The sequence below is a fragment of the Vigna angularis genome, chromosome 8 (genome assembly GCF_016808095.1).
Source record: "Vigna angularis cultivar LongXiaoDou No.4 chromosome 8, ASM1680809v1, whole genome shotgun sequence".
Classification (NCBI taxonomy): domain Eukaryota; kingdom Viridiplantae; phylum Streptophyta; class Magnoliopsida; order Fabales; family Fabaceae; genus Vigna; species Vigna angularis.
This window is the reverse complement of record NC_068977.1, coordinates 33,832,847-33,856,113: the sequence shown is the minus strand read 5'-3', so window position 1 is coordinate 33,856,113 and position 23,267 is coordinate 33,832,847. Positions and strand designations below refer to the sequence as shown.

General features: G+C 30.1%; 3 protein-coding genes across 5 annotated transcripts; 2 read left to right on the top strand and 1 right to left on the bottom strand.

The window, feature by feature from the left end:
- The first annotated feature begins 1,376 nt into the window (after window positions 1-1,376).
- On the top strand, window positions 1,377-5,506 carry LOC108343732 (uncharacterized). 3 transcript variants are annotated; one of them, XM_017582079.2, is made up of 7 exons: window positions 1,377-1,557; window positions 1,954-2,277; window positions 2,830-3,044; window positions 3,249-3,537; window positions 3,622-3,707; window positions 3,786-3,877; window positions 4,607-5,506. In XM_017582079.2, the coding sequence occupies exons 2-7, from the start codon at window positions 1,978-1,980 to the stop codon at window positions 4,852-4,854; spliced, it is 1,230 nt and encodes a 409-aa protein (XP_017437568.1). In that variant the 5' UTR covers window positions 1,377-1,557; window positions 1,954-1,977; the 3' UTR covers window positions 4,855-5,506. The 3 variants fall into 3 exon arrangements, with proteins under 3 accessions (XP_017437568.1, XP_017437569.1, XP_017437567.1); XM_017582080.2 differs by having other exon boundaries at window positions 1,377-1,733; XM_017582078.2 differs by having other exon boundaries at window positions 1,377-2,277.
- A 5,755-nt stretch (window positions 5,507-11,261) lies between these two features.
- LOC108343828 (kinesin-like protein NACK1) lies at window positions 11,262-16,583 on the top strand. Its single transcript, XM_017582225.1, has 15 exons — window positions 11,262-11,408; window positions 11,962-12,202; window positions 12,322-12,408; window positions 12,503-12,603; window positions 12,780-12,896; window positions 13,111-13,192; window positions 13,278-13,345; window positions 13,459-13,518; window positions 13,594-13,718; window positions 13,849-14,047; window positions 14,131-14,241; window positions 14,324-14,416; window positions 14,498-15,445; window positions 15,633-15,961; window positions 16,088-16,583. The coding sequence occupies exons 2-15, from the start codon at window positions 11,965-11,967 to the stop codon at window positions 16,413-16,415; spliced, it is 2,886 nt and encodes a 961-aa protein (XP_017437714.1). The 5' UTR covers window positions 11,262-11,408; window positions 11,962-11,964; the 3' UTR covers window positions 16,416-16,583.
- A 1,330-nt stretch (window positions 16,584-17,913) lies between these two features.
- On the bottom strand, window positions 17,914-18,634 carry LOC108345194 (non-specific lipid-transfer protein 2). Its single transcript, XM_017583773.2, has one exon. It carries the CDS (start codon window positions 18,538-18,540, stop codon window positions 18,262-18,264), a length of 279 nt encoding a protein of 92 aa, XP_017439262.1. The 5' UTR covers window positions 18,541-18,634; the 3' UTR covers window positions 17,914-18,261.
- Window positions 18,635-23,267: the final 4,633 nt, after the last annotated feature.

Sequence of the window (23,267 nt, the reverse complement as noted above, 5' to 3'; positions counted from 1 at the left end):
AATTTCACTGGTTTTATCAAATTTGTAAAATGATATTATCAATATATTATATTTATCTTCATTATTGATGTTTTTTAAAATTCTTTTATCAAGTTATTTATTGATATAAAAAATTGTTCATAATATTTAATTAGGAAAAAAAATATTATTTCAAAAAAGAAATACAAAATGTGTTATAAATAAATCACTTATTTGTTCTAAATTATGTGTTATATTAAATAAAAAACTACCAATAATTTAAACAACACTATACCAAATCAAATACTAATATACTTTTAAGAGTAACATTTCAAAACAATAAAAACATATTACAACTATACAAATTGGTTTGTGCTTTGTCAAATTTGATTTTAAAACCTATTAATTTTACTCAGAAATAGACATAATTTCAATTTAACCAATCACAGTTCAAATATGAATTCTTGTATACATGTCATTCATTTTGTTACTGCATTCAATCCTGGTTGATCACATTGCATGAATGAAACAAGAGTGAGAATTTTAGTCTCAAACATTTGGCATTTTTTTTTTCTTGTTTTTCTCTTTTGATTTTTTATAAAATACAAATATTAAAATATTACAAAGTTTTCAAATTATTGAAAAACTAAAAAATTATAAAAATACCCATATGCACAGAAAAATTAATAGATGTTAACAATTTTAGAAACAATAACTTATTTATTTCAAATTTATTGATTATATAAAAAAATTTCTAATTTAAGATCTTTCTGTGTTTATTTTATTCTTGATTAAATAAAAAATAATTTATTACATGCAATAACTTATAATTGAATAAAAACATACATTATTTTTTGATTTAATTAAATTTTAAATCTATTATAAATTTGTGTATTCTCAATTAGTTACTATTAAATTTTTATACTTTTTAATCCTGTTTATATTTTTAATAGATAAAATAATTATTATTTATTATTGTAAAAGTCAGATCATAATATTATTTTATTAATTAGAAAATTTCACTTTTTTAACAGCTAAAGAAAAAAATAATATAATAGATTAAAATAATAATCACATTACTTAAATAATGGAAAATTAAACAACAAAAATTTAATTAAAAAATACAAAAAATTAAATGTCTAATAAATAAAAATAATAAAATTCAAAATTAAGAGGACTTAAAACTTTATTTACCATTATTTTATAAATATATATGCTATTTATTTAAACAATTAAAAGAAAGTATTACTAATAGACAAAAGATGAAAAAAGAAAGAAACATATTTAGTTACTATACAAACCAAATGCTAACAGTTGCATACTAGGATATCATATCTACCAATTTCTCAACTAATTCCTATGTTTATCAAAGTGTTTTTATTAATATGTATTTTCCACAATAATCATGCTCCTAACCCCACCAAATTCAGCACATGATATTCTCCCTCATGGTGGCACCGAGTTTCTATAAGCCCATTCTTCTCTGTTCCAGTGTGGTTCAAGAAGAAACTTTACTTCTCCCTCTCTCTGTCTCTGTTCATTACTTCACGCATATATTCCTTCAAATTCATTCTACTTTCTCTCATCCAATCAATCAAGGTACCCTCCCTCTCTTCCCTTTCGCACATTCTTTGATCCTCTTTTTCTTCACGCCAACTCTCTTCTGGGTTTCTGTCATCTTCAGATTCTCATCAGAACTTCATTATTGTTATCTTTTTATTCCTTATTGGTGTTTGGTTGCTGAGAAACTCCCAGAAAATAACCACTGTTCCCATGTATTGATCCTCTTTTTGCTCAAAGCATTTGTGTGTGTTTGTGTGTGTAGAGTCTAGAAAGAAACTCAGAGTATTGACCCGCTTCTGAATTTTCTTTGGTTTTTTGGTCCTTCATTGGAAAAGTAAAAAAAGACTTGTCTTTTTTCAGTCTGGGTCTGGTATTCTTCTTCTTTTCTTGATAATACAATATTTCTCTTTTTTTTTTTGTTTTTTTGAAAAGTTACTTTGTTGAGAGTGGTGGAAAATGTTGGGGACGGCTTTGCAATTTGGAGGTGTTCGTGGTGATGATCACTTTTACATTCCGGTGAAGGCAAGGAAGAACCAGAATCAGCGTAAACTGGTACAAAGAGAGAAGGGTGGTGAAACTGAGAGTGCTGATTCAATTTCAGAGAGGGAACTTATTGCTTCTGAGAATGGGAATCCCAACGAGTCTTCATACTTGTTGAGCAAACCATCTTCTTGCTCTTCTGTAGAGCCTGCTAGCAACATTGATCGGTTTCTGGGGTCCACAACTCCTTTAGTCCCAGCTCAATATTTAGCTAAGGTTGATCTCATCTTGTCCATTATGCGTCTTTTCCTTTATGCAATTATGCAGTTGAGTTATCTTCTGAGTGATGATTTTTACTTTACTGGACTTGGAGAGTACAACAATATCCACTTAGTTTATGTTTGAGTGTGAAATTGCCAAATTGATTTTGGTTAAAATTGAGTTTGAAGTAAACTAATTTATGTTTGAGTGTTTTTATTCTCAAAACAAGTTAGTAGTAAAACTCTATAGATTTTTAATCGAATGCAAAAGTTGATTCAAAATAACAATTCTGGACCAAGAGTCAGTTTGTCAGAATGAACGAAATATGTGAAATATGTGAACGTTATCATTGATGTATATAAATGTAATCTTGGATGATTCAACCTTAACAGCTAAACAAACACATGTTTTTTGGTCTTTTTTCTGTTCGTATCTGACTTACAGTTGATGGAATGCTAAATCTTGCAGAAATATTTTACCAGCTTTAGGCATAAGATTGATGAATTTCACTCCTTTTTCACTCAGCTTACTTACTCTGGACTTGGTTTTGTTATGTTGTGGGTGTAGACAACAATGAGAGGTTGGAAGACTTGTGATGTAGAGTATCAATCTTACTTTGCCCTAAATGATCTCTGGGAATCGTTTAAGGAGTGGAGTGTATACGGAGCAGGAGTCCCTCTGGTACTTGATCAAAGACAATCTGTTGTCCAATACTATGTTCCTTATTTGTCGGCTATTCAGCTATATAGTCAATCAGCCAGGAAGTCAAATAATAAGTCAAGGTATTAACAATTTCTCATCTCAATAATTAGGAACTTTTTTTTAACTTGGATTCTTTCTTTATTTCTGGCGACTGATTCCTGTATGTTGTCAATAGTATGCCAACAATACATTGCTTCATGTCTTATTGTATGTTTTTCTGAAGAATGCACTACTGCGCTTTTGTGTGTAACCATACCATGTCTCCTTTTTTTTTTTGTCATCAGGTACACCAGTGAAGACAGCGATGGTGATTATTACAGAGATTCAAGCAGTGATGGAAGCAGTGACAGTGAATTTGGAAAAAGGACTGAACTTTTTGTAGCGCAAGGAAATGGTCAATATCATAAAGGTGACGTTTCGATTCAAATGAGCAGGCTATCTATACATGATAAGCGCAATAGAATGCAAGAGGGATTTTCTAGCGATGATAGTGAAACTGGGAATTCTCAATATCTTCTTTTTGAGTATTTTGATCACGATCCTCCTTATAGTCGTGAACCATTGACTGACAAGGTTAGTACTGGTTTCTATTAATGTGTGGCTTTTTTGCTGTTAATTTAAACAATCCATCTTATATGTTTTTTTTTATTTGGACAGATACTTGATCTTGCACGGCACTATCCTAGCCTCAAGTCACTGAGAAGTTGTGATTTATTGCCAGTTAGTTGGATGTCTGTAGCATGGTGAGAACAACTTGATTTTTTGCTTTAGTAACTATTGCTGCATTTTCTGCTATCTAACATTTTTTATGCATCTTTCAGGTATCCTATATATCGAATACCCACTGGTCCAACATTAAAAGATTTAGATGCATGCTTTCTTACATACCATACACTGCATACACCCTTGACAGGTAATCATGGAACTTTAACCTTATGTTTGATCTGCAGTGGCATTGTAGTTCTTATCGTAATGCAGCTATCTAATGTACATGTCATTGTTAGATTTACTCATGCATTTTAATGCCAAGATTCGCCAACATTTGGCCTCATTGTTATTAGATGTACTTTCATATTAAACTTATTTCTTCTTTACCTGTTTACAAAATCTCAAGAACGTAAGATTATGAAAACAAAATATTCCTTTAGAGAATCAAATATGAAATAGGCATCTAAAGAGTTTTTCAATCCCAAACACTGGCACATAGCAGCATGTCTAAAAGTTTAGATGTAGATTATAAATGCTAAAGATTTCAAAATTAAAGGCTAATTCAAAAGTAATAATCAAAAGTCACATATATTAAGACAAACACATTAAGCATACTAGGAATCAAATAAGTTTAAGACTATGAGGAATGTGAGAGCAGGAAGAAAAGGAACAAAAGGGAAGAACTACATTAGTGCATTTAGTGCAAATGTTCTGCATTAGTGCATTTCCTCATCTTTCATCTTTGATAAGGAATAATTTGTTAGAAGCATGCCTCTCTGAAAAATTATTCTAGTAATAGATTACTTAACTTGGTGATTGATTTTATAAACTTTTTCATGCAAGTAATGCTTTATTACAAAAAAGGTAAAGGTAATTAGAGTTTTATAACTTTACCTTCAATGTGTATTAATTTTCTTTTGATTACATTTTGAAGGAAATGGAGGTACCCAGGGTCCAATTTTGGTTTATCCAAATCACGTGGATGGTGTCCCAAAGATTTCCTTACCAACTTTTGCAATGGCTTCCTACAAGTTAAAGGGGTCTATATGGACACAAAATGGAGTTAGAGAGAGTCAACTAGCAAATTCTCTCTTGCAGGACGCAGATAACTGGTTACGGCAGCTTCAAGTGAATCACCCAGATTATCAGTTCTTCAAATCACATGGCACATACCACAGGTGAACCAAATGAGATGACATGTCATTACCTTCTGATGGCTAAAGCTGTTAGCCTTAAATTTCTGTGTTCATTGCTCAATTCAAACTTGGTATGGTCCATCCATCAATAGAGACTGATGTTTGGCACTTCTAATGTGGATTCCTCTTCCTGTTACACAAGCTTAAGCAGCACAAAAGATGAGCTGGTCTCAAGTCAAGAGTGAAATAGAGATTGCTAAAGTGAAAAAAAAAAAAAGAAAAAGAAAGAAGAGATGGATAAAGTTAAAATAAAAGAAAGAAAAGGGGTTTTGTGTGGAGAAAAACTGTCACATAAGTGTAAAATTCTCATGGATGGGAGATAAAGCACAATATGCAACAAAAAAGGTTTTCAGGGAAGAATATGTGAGATTAAGCTAGATGATCCCAGACTTTTGAGCTAAAATAACGATTGAGTTTTCAGTCTAAATATATACTGGTAGTTATGTTATGTTGTGATTTAGAAAAGAATTGATGGAATATGTAATTTCTGCATGACAAGGTACTGTTGTGGATCCAAGTAAGTGTATCTGGTGAACACCTTGTTACATGGGCTGTACAATAGTTTACCATTTTAAAAGAAGTGTTGTATTCTTGAGATGTTAATCATAAGCTCTATCAAAGTTGTAGTATTTAGACAAGTATGAATTGTGTTGTTGGCAGTATGAGTGGCATGTTTGGTTAGAATTAATTGGGGGAGAAATAGTGCTTTTTGCTCTGAAGGTTTTCTAATAAAAGAAGATAACATGTCACCCGATTACCAAATCTGATATGACTCTTTTAGGGCAAAATTGTAAAACATGGAGTGTGTGAAATAGGCACGTTGGAGCGTCAATGGTCCCACCCAATGAAATATTGTTCAGTTTTCATGTCTGAGAATTCAAAGATGTGTTGGGAAACTCAATGCATTGATTGGTGATGCTGCAAAATCATAAATGATTGGCTTTTCTTTTTGAAAATTTAACTTAACCACTTGTGCGATCTTTTCATATTGACTGTGTAAACCAATAATAGTATTGGACCTGCACTGAACATTCGATTGGTTGTGTCTAGATTTATTTATTTTTATTTGTAGTTCTATTGTCTCAATAGGATTCCTATCATGTTTGTCTTGGCCAAGGGTCTATTGTTCTTCATTTCTCCTTTTTATCTGAACTAAAGTTTCTTCCCTTTTAGTTTTTTGGTGGTTATCTTTTATATGAAACCGAAAACCCTTGTGCAACTATTCATTTTTCTTTGCCTCTTTTCAAACATGATTATTCGATTAATGAAGCATGTTCTAGGTATGTTTTAGGGTGTGTTTGGATATGGATTGGTCGAATTGATTAATTTTAATTGATGTGAATTTGTAAAATTGATTTTGAATGAAAGTGATTTAGAAGTGATTTTGTTTGAACAACATAAAATATGAATGTGATTTTCATATAAATGTTGTTTGGAAACTTGTTTTCAAAATTGATTTTGAGTGTATAATTATTATAATGGACTTTTATATTTATATATAATTTTCATATAAACATTACTGTTTTTACTTTCAAAATTGAAGTAAGAAATAATTTTTTAAGTGGTTGATAAATTAATAAAGATAAAAACATACAAGATTGACTTCATATAAACATACAATAAGACTCTTGTTGTAGGAGAAGTGGAGAACAATAGTCCTTTGTCTGAGGGGATGATTGTTAATATACAAATAAAGTTTCACATAAGTCTTTTGGAGTATAGTATCAAAAGCATGCCGGCAATATCTTACCCGTGTGAAGATTTATATGTGTGTTGAATCTCCTTACACTCATGTATCAAAGTCGATTTTGGGTGCCTCTGACGTGAAACCAAAGAGTTTTTTATGTTCTTTGAATTACTATACTTGTCTTAACCATGAATTAATATACTTTATACCCCTTAGTTAAGTTAGAGATATTTCTTAGTATATTTATCTTAAAAAGTTAAGGACTTTTAGGTATGAGTAATCCTTTATTAGTAAAGAAAATGATGTTTTAGTCTTGATCTATATTTTAGAAGAGCCTATCTATAATAATCATTCTAGAAATAATATTCTCTTTTATTTCATGTGGTTTTTATCAAATTCAGTCTTAAATTTCTTTTTTTATCATTTTTTATAAGAAAATATCTTCTAGAACACTCAATTTGGAATACAATTTTCTTTTTGAAATGAGTATACCATTTTCAAATTTGAAAATACATTTCAAAACACTCAATTTAAAACATAAACGTTTTTTTTTATTGAGTGTTTGGAAAGACATTTCTGAATCCGAAAAGATACATTCATTTTGAAATGTAATTTTTATATATTTTTTAGATTAAGTATTTCTAAATGTCTTTTTTTATCTGGAAATACCTTCCATAATACTTAATTAAGAAAACATTAGAAAAAAAAGATGTAAGAGGTTTTTTATAATAATTTTAATAAGGGTTAGTTTGGAGATTACAAGTTTTTTAGGGTTCAAAAAGAAAGAAAAAGAGTGTAGAAACAAAAAACCTCTTTGAGAATTAAAAGTTCAAGAATCACCTAGCACTTTCTATGTTCATATTCTACCTAATCCTAAGGGAACCAACTCAATGCAAGAGAGCTTAGGAAACTCAATCAAATGAATTATAGATTCATGTGGAGTTAGACAAGGTTTAATAGTCTTAATATTCTAAATTTAATGATAGAATTTGCACTTGCACTATTGTTAAACCCTCTTACTCGGATGTAACCTCTTTAATAAAGTTTTGACATAATAAATACTAAATGAACTTGTTATACTTGCATGTGTGTATTTATAATAATCTTTTATCATCTATTTATGCTAGTTGAAGTTCATGAGACAACAACCTATTGACACTTCCTACCTTAGACGATCTAATAGTAATTATTTACTTATGGTTAAATCAAAACATGTAAGTAATGTCATAACCACAAATGTTTTAAAAGGTAAATAGAAAATATCTTTAGAAACAATGAAATTATATATTTATGTCATAATTGCAACAAGAAACACGTATTATATAAAAAGTATATATCTTACATATTCATATTAGAATGTAAAAAAAGAAACAAACTAAACATCATATGCTATTGATTGTAGTTCAATGGGAAAATTCTATAGTTTGAATGAGAAAATTTTATAGCACCACTCTAATCCAAAACATAGAAAGGAATGCAATAATAGTAGAGGGTCAAACTGTTTCAAAATACTCATCTTCTACATAATGAAAACTAAAATTTTTATATCACAGAAGAATTTGGTCTAAAAGTTTAGAAGTTTATACCACACTTTAAAAAGGATAAAAAAAAACTTCAAATAATATGTACTTAAGCTAAATGAGGCCAATATCTTACATTTGTTGCAAAATAAAAATAATTTTTTTTTTCTTTATTGTATATGGTTTTTGCATATGGATTGCGACAATCCAGTTGTTCCTTTCAATATATTTGTTTTTATTGATAAAAATATATTTAATATTATCTTTTTTATTATTTTTAATTGTTTGCTATTATAAATAAAATAATAAGAATCTCCAATGTATCCATCCAAGTTTTCCTATCAAGGTTTTACTCAACACACATTATAGAAGGCAATCCTAAAACATCGTAGTTGATAAAATTGATTGAAGAAGATCTTTCTTTGTACCAAAGCCACAAACATTCTCGTATTTCATTGGAGATTTGTACAATGACTTCACAAAATCGTCCATTTATATCTTCAAATACTCATTTTTTTTCCTTTACTTTTTGTTAAACAAATATCTAATATTTGAGGTTCACCTTATTCTCAAATAATTGAATTATGATCAATTTTGACATTATTTTCAAAAATAAAATATTTCCATCTCAAAGTGTAATGAATGAGTCTAATGTAATATCCGTTATTGTCTCACAAACATAATATATTTTACATTATTTGATCTCCCACAAAATAAGTATTTGTGAATAGAATATCTTAATATCTGAATTGTGAATTGAAATCTTGTGTAGTTATAAGTAAACTTACTTTTAGACATGGTAGTATTGGTTCGTTTAGAAATTCTACTGAAAAAGATTCAAATTTTACTATATTTGTTTTTCTCCTCTCTAATATGTGTATCATTTTTTAATTTTGTGTGTAATATTGACCTATATTTTCAACTTTAATTAATAAAAAAATAATAATGAGAGTGTCTATAATATCATACCTATCAGGATGGTGTTAAATCAAGTATATATTTTGATGGAGCAATGCATAAATTATTATGAAAATAGATAATAGTGATACAAGTATAATTATTAAAAGAGTTAGTAAATATATTTATTTATTTTTTAACTAGGTAGATACATCTAAATTTATATTCATAACTTTACATAGTGATTTGTTAATATTTACAAATTACATCTGAAATAAAAAAAAAAAAACTGTTTACTCAATAATAAGTGGTAATAGTGAAGTTTAACCTTCCCACTTTCTTTTAAGTTCCCATTGCATAAACTATAACATTAAAAAAAAACTTGACTATTTTGGAAGATTAAAATAATAATCTCAGTTAAGCATAATAATGTTTAGTTCTTATCTGACATGTTGTATCATCCTCAGAATAATTATACTTTTGTTAGTTACCAATAACTAAAACCTCTTATTCAATGTAAAAAAATATAATTATTTAAATATTAAAATAAAATATCAAATGACAATTACATATTTATCAACTAAATATTAAAAAACTATATACAATTATATATAATTATAGTAAAAACTCATACTTATAATGATAACAAAAATAATGAAATTATAATTATTAAAATAAATATAAATAAATTTTACGATTTAATTATACACAATTTTTATTTATTTCATAAGTGATTTTTATTTATTTAATTTTAAAAAATAATTAAATTTAAAAAACCAGTTTAATTTAAATAAAACAATAACTTACAGAATAAAAATAAAAAAAATAAATATCAAAAAGAAAAATCTCTTTTATATATATATATATATATATATATATATATATATATATATATTAAAATTTTATTATGTGTATATTCTTTGAAGAAAAACACAATAGTTATATTCTTATTATCTATGTAAGAATTTGTCAAAATTGAAAAAGATGAAGATATAATTTGGGAACTCTATTTTTAATTTAAAATAGAAAATTTTGAATTTAAATTTAATTTATAACACTCTATAATCATATTAATTATTCTTTTTCTCAGTTACATAATTATGCTTCAGTTTTTTTTTTCTTTCTATTTTCAACCTGGGTTCCACATTTTCAAATAAAGTTTTTATTAGTTATTAATTGAAATACTGTCCTAATAATATAGTTAAATAATGTATTTTTAACCCTAATTGAAAAATAACACCAAAATCAATAATAAAATATATAATGGCATAATCTATATGGTTTTTTTTATAGTAAAATATAGTTATATAATTGTTAAAATTATATATTTTTTATATATTCATTTCATATTGTTTACTAAGTTATATAAAATTTCACGATAAATTTTAAAAAACTTACAATTTTACAATTCATAATAAAATTTTTATAAATTAAAAATATACTAAGTTTGCAAGATTAAATTATTTATCTTAAAATAACACATAAATATATAATAATATTTCAACAAATTATACAAATAATTTAGATAATAATAATTAAATAAATTTATAAAATATAAATTATATAATAAATTTATCCATTTATCATGTTTAATATTTTCAATAGCAATATTCCAAATTTTATTTTATCATGTTTGAACTTCATGAAAACTCCAAAACTAAAAACCACATCTAATTTTAAATTTGTTAAAGTGTTTGATTATTTATCTTTAGAAGTAAGTTTAGAAGAAGGAAAGCAAAGCACCTCTTGTATTTAGTTGAAAATTGTATTTACAAATCTTATTATTAAAATACAAGAAAATACAAGTTTCTGTGCATACACCATTTTATTTAAACTTAATTTTGATCAAAGTTATCTTTTCAAAATCAGTATTACTTGAAATAAAGTTTATAAATATAAACACTTACCAATATCTTTGTAGATAAGTTTTAAGATAAAATTCTCCAAAATATTAAAAAGACTAAAATACAAAAATCAAAGAAGAAAAACCCTTTATTCTTTTTGACATTTTTTGTCGGAAAAAAATTTAAATTTGATAAAAGCATGTAAAAAAATAAAACATCTCAGAAGCAAACAAAACAGAAAACGTTAGTTTTCAAAACAGGTCCCACTGCTTGAGTGTCCGTCAATGATTATTATCTGGCGAATGAAAACGTTGGAATAACTCATAATCAAATTAATAACAATTAATTAAAACTATAGTGTAATAGATATTATTTAATTAAAAAAGAAAAGAAAACTAGCCGTTGGAAGAGTTCCCGAATTCAAATGAAATGGTGGCGTCTTGCACACACACCAATGCGCTGTCTATCATTTGAATCATCACAATTGCCACACACAGCTATTGCTCTTCCAATTGAACTCAACTCTCACCAGCTTCGCTTTTCTCTCCTTCTTCTAAATCTGAGTTGAAGAAATTACTCAACTAGGGTTGATGTGAGTTTATGCTTCCGTTTCCTTTTATTTCGCCATTTCTTGTTGAACTCTCTGATGAGTTGATTTTGCATTTTCCATTTGAGTATTGGAATCTATTATTAATGTGCTTCTTTGTTTACTTGCTTACTTCCCTGTTTTACTCTTTTACTCAGTTTAATGTTTAAAATCAGTGCTTGATGTAATAAAATTTAAAACATGCAATGTAATCTTTCCCTTTTCTGTGTTTGGTGTATTAAAATTAAATTTCATTTCATCCTTTGCTAAACTGAATCTTTCCCGTTAAAGTATTCTATAGTGAATCTATACAACTTCAGTCTCATTTTCTTTTTGTTAAAAAATCTTCAACTCAAATGTTCTTTAGGTGAAACTCTCTTGTTTGATATTTCTTTAGCACGATTCAAGTCACATTGGGAGAGATCTCATTTGATATAACATCAATTCAATGTTTGAAAATTGAACAAGAACTTATGAACTAACCCTGAATATGAACTGATCTATTAACTAAATTTTCCCTATTTTTCATTGTTGATGATTTTCTCACTACTTTTTGTAGAAAATGACTTTGAAAACCCCAGGAACACCAGTTTCAAAGATAGTTAGGACTCCGGTATCAACTCCAGGAGGGTCAAGAGCTAAGGAAGAGAAGATTGTGGTCACAGTAAGGTTAAGACCTTTGAACAAAAGGGAGCAATTAGCCAAAGATCAGGTGGCATGGGACTGCATCAATGATTATACTATTGTGTATAAACCACCTGCACAAGAACGGGCTGCCCAACCTATCTCATTTACTTTTGGTATCAAATGAACTCACCTTGTTTTGCTATGATTAGTTATTAACAGTTTCTTTTATCCATTTCTTAATTTAATGTCTTAAACTTTTTAATATTTGTTGACCTAGCTTTTTACCCTGCAGATAAAGTTTTTGGTCCTGCTTCAGTAACAGAAGCAGTATACGAAGAAGTAAAGAATGTGGCATTATCTGCATTAACAGGCATTAACGGTACTGTATTTCAGATGTTTGTTTTTTTCTGTCTAAACCTCCATTATCTGCTGGAGAATGAATTACATAACCATTGCATGCTTAATTTTTGCAGCTACAGTTTTTGCTTATGGACAAACTAGCAGTGGAAAAACATATACAATGAGAGGCATAACAGAGAGGGCTGTCAATGATATCTACAAACATATCTTGAATGTAAGTTTCTTAAGGTTTCATTGTAGTTCACATTCTTTTCAGTTTTAGAATTGAATTCTTGTTGCCATGAAGAGAATATTTTGTCTGAGTTTTAGTTTAATATATGTAATAAACTATTACAATTTTGAAGTTTGGTGAACTGCGTGACTAAGATATTTCAATTGGCATTATTACAGTCTCCTGAAAGAGATTTCACTATAAAAATATCTGGACTAGAGATATACAATGAGAATGTAAGGGACTTGTTAAATTCAGAATCTGGTCGCAGTTTGAAGCTTCTTGATGATCCTGAGGTAAGATTCCAATTTAGTGTTTTCTCTAATACTAGGAAGCTCACAATTTGGGGACTTCCTGATCATGAATTTTAAAATTTTCATATTTTAATATTCTGCCTTATCTTTAAAGATATTTTGAAGTTTTTTCTTTTCTTTTCTAATGAGAAAGCAATTCAGTAGCATGCTTTTTCATTTCTTTCCTTCTTAACGATATATTCTTCATGCAATGTAGAAAGGTACTATGGTTGAGAAACTAGTGGAAGAGACAGTAAAAGATGACAAGCATTTGAGACATTTGATCTCCATTTGTGAAGGTAGGGAACTTCCATGCTTGTATGATGTTATATACCTGTTGCGCATTAAAACAATTTAGTTTATTAAAGTTCTTTTAATTGGCAGCTCAAAGGCAGGTTGGCGAAACTGCTCTAAATGATAACAGCTCGCGGTCTCACCAGATAATAAGATTGGTCAGTGACAGTAGTACAATTATTTGCTGAATTCAGAAGATCATCCTATTTTCCTTTCCCTCTTGTAATTAATATGAATATCATATTTTTCTTCCTTTTGGTGTATATTGCAGACAATTCAAAGTACCCTTCGTGAAAATACAGATTGTGTGAAATCTTTTGTCGCAACCTTGGTAATTTGATGTTTCCCGCTTACTTTTAATTGGATGAATTAGTTCTTGTTGAATAATTCATGTCTGTGATTGCAGAACTTTGTTGATCTTGCTGGAAGTGAGAGGGCCTCACAGACACATGCAGATGGCACTAGGCTGAAAGAAGGCTGCCATATTAACCTCAGCTTGATGACTCTTACAACTGTTATAAGGAAGCTCAGGTCAGAATCGACGCTGTTTACAGAAGTGAATTTAGTTGTTATAATGGACAATATTGTCTAGTAGAGCTATTAGAACTGAGTACTACTTTCACCCTCTTCTAACTACTTGTATTCGTATCATCATATGCAGTGTTGGAAAAAGAAGTGGACATATACCTTATAGGAATTCAAAGCTTACACGTATATTGCAACATTCCCTTGGTGGGAATGCTCGCACTGCCATTATTTGTACTTTAAGTCCTGCACTGACCCATGTGGAACAATCACGAAACACTCTCTTGTTTGCTACCCGGGCAAAGGAAGTAACAAATAGCGCCCAAGTTAACATGGTAACGATATGTTCAGTTACCTGATAATCATTTGTTGATTTTCCAAATAAGAAGACGCAAATTTGACAGTTTTCTATCAATAGGTTGTATCAGACAAACAACTTGTTAAACATTTACAAAAGGAAGTTGCAAGGCTGGAGGCAGTGTTGCGCACTCCCGATCCTTCAAATGAAAAGGATTGGAAAATTCAACAGGTAAATAGGAAAATGAAAACTGATCATTAGGAGGAACAAGTGTCATAACATGTACTGAATATTGTTACCTGATTTTTTCCAGATGGAAATGGAAATTGAAGAGCTGAAACGCCAGAGAGATCTTGCACAAACTCAGGTGGATGAATTACGCAGAAAGCTTCAGGATGACCCAAAGGTAAATTTCTCTTTTTTTATCTACCCCTTTATCTTGGCAATGGTTGATTTCAACTGACTTTAAGTTCATTTTGCAATTCAGGTCTCCAACCCAGTTGAATCACCACATCTCCCAGTCAAGAAGTGCCTCTCATTCACCGGTGCACTATCATCTTTTAAACCAGAGCCAGGATGTGAGAACGTAAGAAGATCAGCATTAAGACAGTCCTTGAGGCAGTCGTCTACTGCTCCTTTTACCCTTATGCATGAAATTCGCAAGCTTGAGCATCTCCAAGAGCAGCTAGGTGAAGAAGCCAATAGAGCCTTGGAAGTATTACAAAAGGAAGTGGCATGTCATAGATTAGGTAACCAAGATGCAGCTGAGACAATTGCAAAACTGCAAGCAGAAATAAGGGAAATGCGTTCTGTCAGGTCAACAACACCAAAGGAGGTTGAAGTTGGTTGCATGGTTTCTGTCAACAAGAGTGTCAGTGCTAATCTCAAGGAGGAGATTACCCGGCTTCATTCACAAGGCAGCACCATTGCAAATCTTGAACAGCAGCTTGAAAATGTTCAGAGGTCCATAGACAAGTTGGTGATGTCTCTCCCGAATAACTTTCAACATTCACCCAATGAAGCCTCCCCTAAGCATAAAAAGGAACACAGGAGGAAAAAGTTGCTTCCTTTGTCTTCAAGCAATGCTGCCAATCGCCAAAATTTCCTAAGATCTCCCTGCTCACCATTATCTATTACACAGCAAGTTCTGGAACCAGATGTTGAAAATAAAGCTCCCGAGAATGATGATATTATTTCAATTGATATGCCTGAGTCTGAGAAGGAGACTCCAACAAAGAGTGAAGAAGCTGGAGATGTTTCATCGAAGGAAAATACTCCCGTTTATCGACGTTCTAGTTCGGTTAACGTGAAGAAAATGCAGAAAATGTTTCAGAATGCAGCAGAGGAGAATGTAAGAAGTATAAGAGCATATGTGACAGAATTGAAAGAACGTGTGGCGAAACTGCAGTACCAAAAGCAGTTACTTGTTTGCCAGGTATGTTTTCTGGATGATAAAGTATCTTCCAATACATTGCATACTTTTCATTTTAATGAGTTTCCAATAGCTTTAGACTCATGTTCTTTTATTTTGGATATTTGTAGATAAAAAATCTTCATACTTTGAATGCCCTTGCACAATCTTCATTTTAATGTATTTGATGTTTTTTTATTTGGAAATCAAGGTGCTTGAACTTGAAGCAAACGAAGCAAATGGTCACAACATAGACAACGAAGAATACCCATGTGAACAGGAGGAACCCCAGGTCCCGTGGCAGATAACATTTAAAGAGCAACGACAGCTGATCCTTGAATTATGGGATCTATGTTATGTCTCCATCATCCATAGGACCCAGTTCTATTTGTTATTCAAGGGAGATCCAGCTGATCAAATATACATGGAAGTAGAACTAAGGCGTTTGACATGGTTGCAACAACAACTAGCGGAACATGGGAATGCAAGCCCATCTCCTCATGCTGGGGATGAACATACCACTATCTCATTGTCATCAAGGTTCTCATCAGTTTACTCATAATGAACATACATTATATGCAGTTTAAACTGTCTTTATATATAAACACTTACGCTAACCATTATGAATTAAAGTTTTTCAATGATATATATTTTTGTATTATGCAGTATGAGAGCTTTGAAACGAGAAAGGGAATTTCTGGCCAAGAGACTGACATCACGTTTGTCGTTGGAGGAGAGGGAAGTGTTATATATGAAATGGGATGTTCCTCTTGATGGGAAGCAGAAGAGGATGCAATTTATCTGCAAACTCTGGACTGATCCTCATGATCCTATCCATGTACAGGAGAGTGCTGAAATAGTTGCAAAGCTTGTGGGATTTCGAACAGGAGGGAACATGTCAAAGGAAATGTTTGAACTGAACTTCGTGCTTCCATCCGACAAGAGGCCATGGTTAATGGGCTGGAATCCCATTACAAACTTGCTTAATTTGTGATAGATTTCATGTTTGTATATTACGGTACCATTAAAAAAGTCTTGTAAATGCTAATTGATTTTGGCGCATTTCTCAATTCAAAATTATTGTTTTGGACTATGTTCTTTGTTCCAATAAACTGATCCAATTCATTTGGATTCCCATCATATACAAGAAGCATGTTGTCAATGTGTGTCTACTTCGCTTACTTTTGTATTTTATGTATGGAATTTACCTTTAGGTGACAGTCACACAAATGATTCAGAGACCAACGCTGCAAGAAAGAGACAGGTTATGGGTTGATTCAGGACTGAAACCAGTATGACCCACCAAGATTGGGCCCGATATTTTAAGCCTAAAGCCCAACTTCTCAAACCCAATTTATTTCGTAGGCTACTTCTAATTCATTCTAAAATGAATTTTCTGAAATCTGTGTTGCATTAAGAAATTTCTATAACAGCTAACATGAGTTTTTTGTTCTAGGAAGTATTCCACATAATCTAAAATATTATCTTGACATGAGAAATATTTCACTTCTAAAATCAAATACGATAATGAAGATAAATATATATATATATATATATATATATATATATATATATATATATGTATGTATGTATATATATGTTAATTATAAAGGTGAGATGATTTATGACTTTTGACATTTTATTTTTAATTGAAAGAAGGCAGGCAAGGAAGAACCAAGGTAATCCAACTAGGTTAGTATTTCCTTCCACATTCTATCAGAAGAACACAAGAAAAGAAATATCATTAACCAAAAAGAGGAACTACACAAAGATAATTTCCATCACCATATCTAGATTCCTGTTAGAATCAAAAGTGAGAGAGGAAAGACTCTTGACATGTATACACATTACTGTAAATGGCAAATCTTCACCTAAAAATCTTGTGCAGATAGTTTAGACTAAAATATTAATGCTGATAGTGGCTATGTAATTTTAAAATAGCCATTAATTTTTATCATGTCTGATGAAAATTTACTCACATATATATGTTGAGAAAATTATCTATATATAATACTCATATATGATCTGCAGGTTTCTGATTTATATTTCACTAGCCTTTAAATAGCCTTTAACGTTCATACTGAGTATTATATATCAGTGTGTCATGTTAGTGGGCATATAAGCCAAAACTGTTTTCACTTTCGTGAATGACAAACCTTGATTGTCTATGTTTAATACATGATTAAGTTTTTTTCTAAGGGAACAATTCGCATGTACAGAAACTTTGTTTCCCAACTCAGATGAGAATGCTAGATGGAGGAAGAGAAAATAATACAAGAAAATGTGACAAAAAGTGTTTGATATTATGGCATTTCGACAATCCTGGATACTCATCATAGTTAAGGCAACTAATGGTGCAACCAAATAACATTGTTGTTATCTGTTTTCTCCATTTGTTTTTATGGCTTGGCATTTATGTTAAATTCTGTCATAATAAGCAATGTCAGTGACAAATTGAGTGAGAGAGAGAAAGTGAAAGGAGAGTTAAGAAGGACACATAATGAGATCATTCTTTGAATTATAAATACAGTCTTTTGCAACAGCTAACGTTACGTAAGGTGAGACCACACCAAGGAACTGAAATGGAATGACATGAAAGCAAAGCATCACATATCCATTAGGACTAGTACATTTTTACTAACATGAAAACATAGACGTTAAACCACACCATATACGATGATACCACAAATATATATATATATATATATATATATATATATATATATATATATATATATATATATATTTTCTTTCACTCTCTAGTCTCTTGCCAGAACACTTGGAGATCATGATGAAGATCATGAATAATCAGGCAGAGAAACCCTCTTCAGATTTAACACTTAGCACCTTGGGAAGGGAGTTCCACAAGTGCTAGCAACTTTCCTTGCATTAGGTGAGTCCACAAACCTCTTCAGATTGGGGTTCTTGAGGTATTGGCAAAGGCATGGTTTCTGTTCCTTGATCTTGGAGCAGCATAGGTTTGATGGAGGAGTTGAAGAGGTTATTGCACTCACACATGAACTCAGCTGTACTGGGCTGCATGTTACTGCCATTGACACTTGAACTTCAGCCACAAGCAGCACCACCAAAGTGCACAAAGCAATGTGTGCTGTCTTCATTTTCACCTCAATTAGGATGAAAAAGGGTTGTGTTTTGAGTGAGAATGAGAGAGGAATATGTGTTAATTGCTTCTGTGATGGTGCATTTTCGGTTGAGTTTAGTCCCTATTTATACTAAGAGCTTAGCGAAAAGCTAAAGTAAAATAAGACTGAAGGAGAGTGAATAGCTAGGTTTGTCCCTTATTTCACCACTTTAAACTTTCCACTATTTAAAGGTAAAATTACTTCATTCCACTGCTTAATGATTTCAGGTAACAGTAAATATTACTGTAAAATGTTACAAATCGCTTTTTAAATATTTTACGAAACTGAGTACTTTCGGATGTAATCTGCACAGTTTTTCTTGTAGTTTATTGATGTTATAATTTTTCTTCTTCTTATTGTCTGAAAGTCAAGATTATATGGCTATTTTATATCTTAGATGGTTTGGTCATATAGTTCAGGGTTGAAATTTTGCATGTTATAATGAACATTTTAGTACCTTTCGGTGGAACTTGGTGGTCAAACCGATTTAACAGATCAGACTGAAACTATAGCCAAATTGAGATGCAATTATTTCCTACTGTTCAATGTCTGTGGTGCAAAATTTCAATCTCTCAGAAAATTGGAGTAAAAGGACAGAATGAAAGAAAGAAAGATGATTCCAAAACATGTGGTGAAATTATTTTTCAGTCAAAAAGCTAGATTGCTGATTTCAGCCTAAAGGGAATTTCCAATGGCATAGATAAAAGAAAATTAATGTCCAGTAATAAGTAATCGGAAAATGCTTCTTCAACAACCATTTGACAACATTTAGACACGCGCACACGTGTCAAAATCTGAGTGGTCCAGTTGGAAAAATTAAATGAAAATGGACCACTCAGATTTTGACACGTGTGCGCATGTCTAAATGTTGTCAAAAATGGTTGTTCAAGTATCATTTTCCTAAGTAATCATAAGAAAAGAAATTAATTCTCCCAAAATCAACATTTGTTTTAACCCTAAGTAAGTTCAGTGACAGTTAAAAGTATTATTCGTCTTGAAGTATGTATTTTTTTCACGATTTTATTTTTAAATGACATTTCAGAAAATAAAAAAAGAAAAAAAAATTTAAATTATGTTTGATCTTAATTGTTAAATTTCACAAGATTAAGATTATTAGATATGATAGAACAATTTTATAAGTAATTAATTGAGACTTACTAAAAAGAAAAAGAAAATATATATATATATATATATATATATATATATATATATATATATATATATATATATATATAAGTGATAAGATTACTTCCAAACTAAAATAATTTAAGACAATAAATTTATAGCTTTTTTTCTATGATATTTAATTTTCTATCTAATGTAAGATTTAAACTTAGATTTCTTAACACATACTTAAATTACATATCACAACAGAAAAAATGTTCTGTTGTTTTCACTTGTGTTTCCAAAATTTCTACTAGCATGCATGAATGTCTCTGACCCACCATTTCGGCCGTGGTACCTTTCGGTGATGTTGATGTGGTGAGTATTTGTTTACACCCATGTGTGCTTCTTTTATTACAAAGCCACATGCTCTCTTATGATGATCATAACACGCACTGGGAAATTAGTGACATGAACTTCACAATCAGTAGCCATCATGATAAAGGAGGGTGCTGCATAGTGCAATGGATAACAAGGAATAGAGTGCTGCCAATAGAGAGTAATCTCTGTGGTTTCATTGATGTAAAAGGGTTTGAATTTTGATCACTGTAAGATTAATCGGTGTGTTGTAAAAGGCAGTAATTAATAACCATTTCTTAATTGTCGTCTAATGGAAATGGGAAATCCCTCTGATCATAATGATTAAGACTCATCATATTCTTGTCAAGTGTTCAGTATTTTATTAGACATATCACTGTTACAAGATTTTACTATGAGAAATGGGAAAAAATAAGTGAGGATTATTAGATTTGCTATTTTGAATGTGAAATTGTCAATTGAAAAGTGAAAAACTACCTAGTGGGAGACATGCCATATTCAGATTAGAAGGTGCAGTTTTTGTTTTTGTAGACACCTAATCTTTTGAAAGTTCCAGTTTTTGTTCAGATCTGCTGTAATGATCATTGATCTGTTGTGTGTGGAAGGCAAATTAAGCACATCCCACAAGATTTAAGAGAAGATTACTAGAAAAAACACAACACTAATGAAAATAAACTAAAGAAAGATGTATGAGTTTGTTCATTTTAAATGGTAAATCTCAAGTGTAATTGACAAATGTTACTATTTCTGAATGCATTTGGTATGCTATGCATTTCTACAATCAACTTATCTGCAAATTGGTTCATAGTTTTACATTTGATTATGTTGGTTGTACACTATATATACTTTAAGCACGCCAAGCAATAATAATCATCAGCTCAGTTGTTGTTCAATAATTCATATGGGAAAAGCAAAAGAGAGATCAAATTGGCGTGAATTCACGCACATAATCATTGAATTTACTGGTTTATTTTGGTCCATTCTAAGTCAAAATTAAGGGGGGTTGTATTTTTATTGAACAATTAAAGTGGTTGTGATGATGATGCAACGTGTGGGGCCTTAAAATTATGGTACCTTCAACTTTTAATCTTCATGCTGCTCAGATGATCATTGATGATTTATCATTGCTTACATCAGTCGATTTTGGCCTACAGAGTGCAGAACAACGATTAATGATAAGCTCACATATCAATCTGCACAAAAAGCTTATTTCACTATTGTATGAAGCACCAACACCACCATCCTACTTTACCTTTTCTCAAGATTCATGTTCCTTCTCTTTTCATTTCACTGTCTTCTTTATCTTTGGCGAGAAAATCAAGGCTAATTCTTCTGTACTTTACAAAGAATGACTGTTAGTTATTACCATAGATCTATCAGTAATCTTGTATCTTTACTCTTGTCTGAAGCATTTATTGATTTGTTATAAGATTTTGAGTGTAAGTTTCACGTTAAATATAATGAAAAAAATTGAACATTATACAAATGAATATAAATATATTAGTGTTACTTTTTATTAGTAGTTTATGGTGAAACTGTTGTAGAATGAAGCGTGATAAACTGGTGAAAAAATTACCTCAGATAAGAATATTGGTTTAGAAAATACTAAGTTAAAACAAGTGAGAACGCTAATACAGAGAAGTACAGGTGTGACAATATTAAATTCAAAGGACTAATTAGGTTTCTATAATTATGTTCTTTTCCAGCAATAGTTAATAAACCTATTAAGAAAATCAAAGTCATAATTAAAAAAATAAATTTAAATATTGTTAAATAATTGATAAGGTGATTTTGTGGGCCAGGGAAATTTACTAGAAAAAAGAGAGCTAGTAATGTATGATGATGCATGGAAGAGGGATTAATTAGGCATGCTACTGAACCTGCTTTTCTAAATTAATGAGTATCCCAAGATAATAAAATATTTCTCAATTCCATCCCCTCAAAATTCAAATGTTTATAACACACACATGTTCAAATGTTTACTAAATACTATATTAATATAAAAACTACTTTATACCACATTTGTATAGATAAAAAATTCAATATCAAATTAATGACGGTGATTAAGCCATTTATTATTTAAATTAATATTATCTCGAAATCAATAGTTAAATTAGACAGTCAATTCATCATGCGCAACTAATTTAAAATTTAAATAATTTATTTATCGATTCTATGGTTAAATTATACTTTTTTCGTATAATTATTTAAATTTATTGTTTTAAATGAGATCAAATTTTTCGATCAAGTCTAAGTCTATCAAGTCGCATTGCAATTTTTATCTACTTTAAAAAAGTTATGAAAAAAAAATATAAGTAAAACTAAAAATCAATATGTATTTTTAAAATTGAAATCATATTATTAAATTTCAATTTCAATTTTAAATATATATATATAAACAGATATAAATTATGATACATATATATTTTAAAAGCTTAATATTTATTATAATTCTAAATATAATTATTATGTTATAGAATAGACAGAGGATAATACACCACCACCACCATTGTAACTGTTACCATCATCATTATTGCACCATTGTCACTGTACCTTCATTATCTGCTGCGTAGGAAGAAGATTAGGAGAAAGAGCTCTTTCTGGAAAGAATTTTATTATAAAAAAAGTTTGTTTCTATACATATTTCATGTGTTTTGAAAATTAAGAGGTGCAATTAGAAATTATTAAGATGTTTGGAAAAAAATTCAGTTTATACAGAAGATCTTATTACCAGACCCATTTTACAGGCATTTTAAGCCCATGTTTGTCCAGCCTATTTGGCATACTGGGCTTTGACTTCTTCGAATGTGTACAATAGATAAAACAAGTTGTTGTCAAGGAGAAATTACTAGATGATCCTTTATGGTATCATTTACATTTTATTTTGACTAAGTAATATTTATTTAAATTTAAAATGAATAAATTAATAATATTAATTATACGACATTTAGAAATAAGTCAGACCACAATAAACAAACGATAATCCAAATATTACCTTATTAAACAAACTTAAAGTAGCTAAATCCTTCCTTATACGCATTAACTTCCTTAAAATCTTGAAACGTTTATCCAAACGCTGCTTTATTTCTTCTTCTGTCCTCTTATTACCAAAAGAAAACACTAAATACATTTCCTCTGACATTGCCAAGTATATATAAAATTCAAATTGTAAAGACACCTGCGAAAAGCGCATTTCCAATAACATGTAAAATGCACTCAAT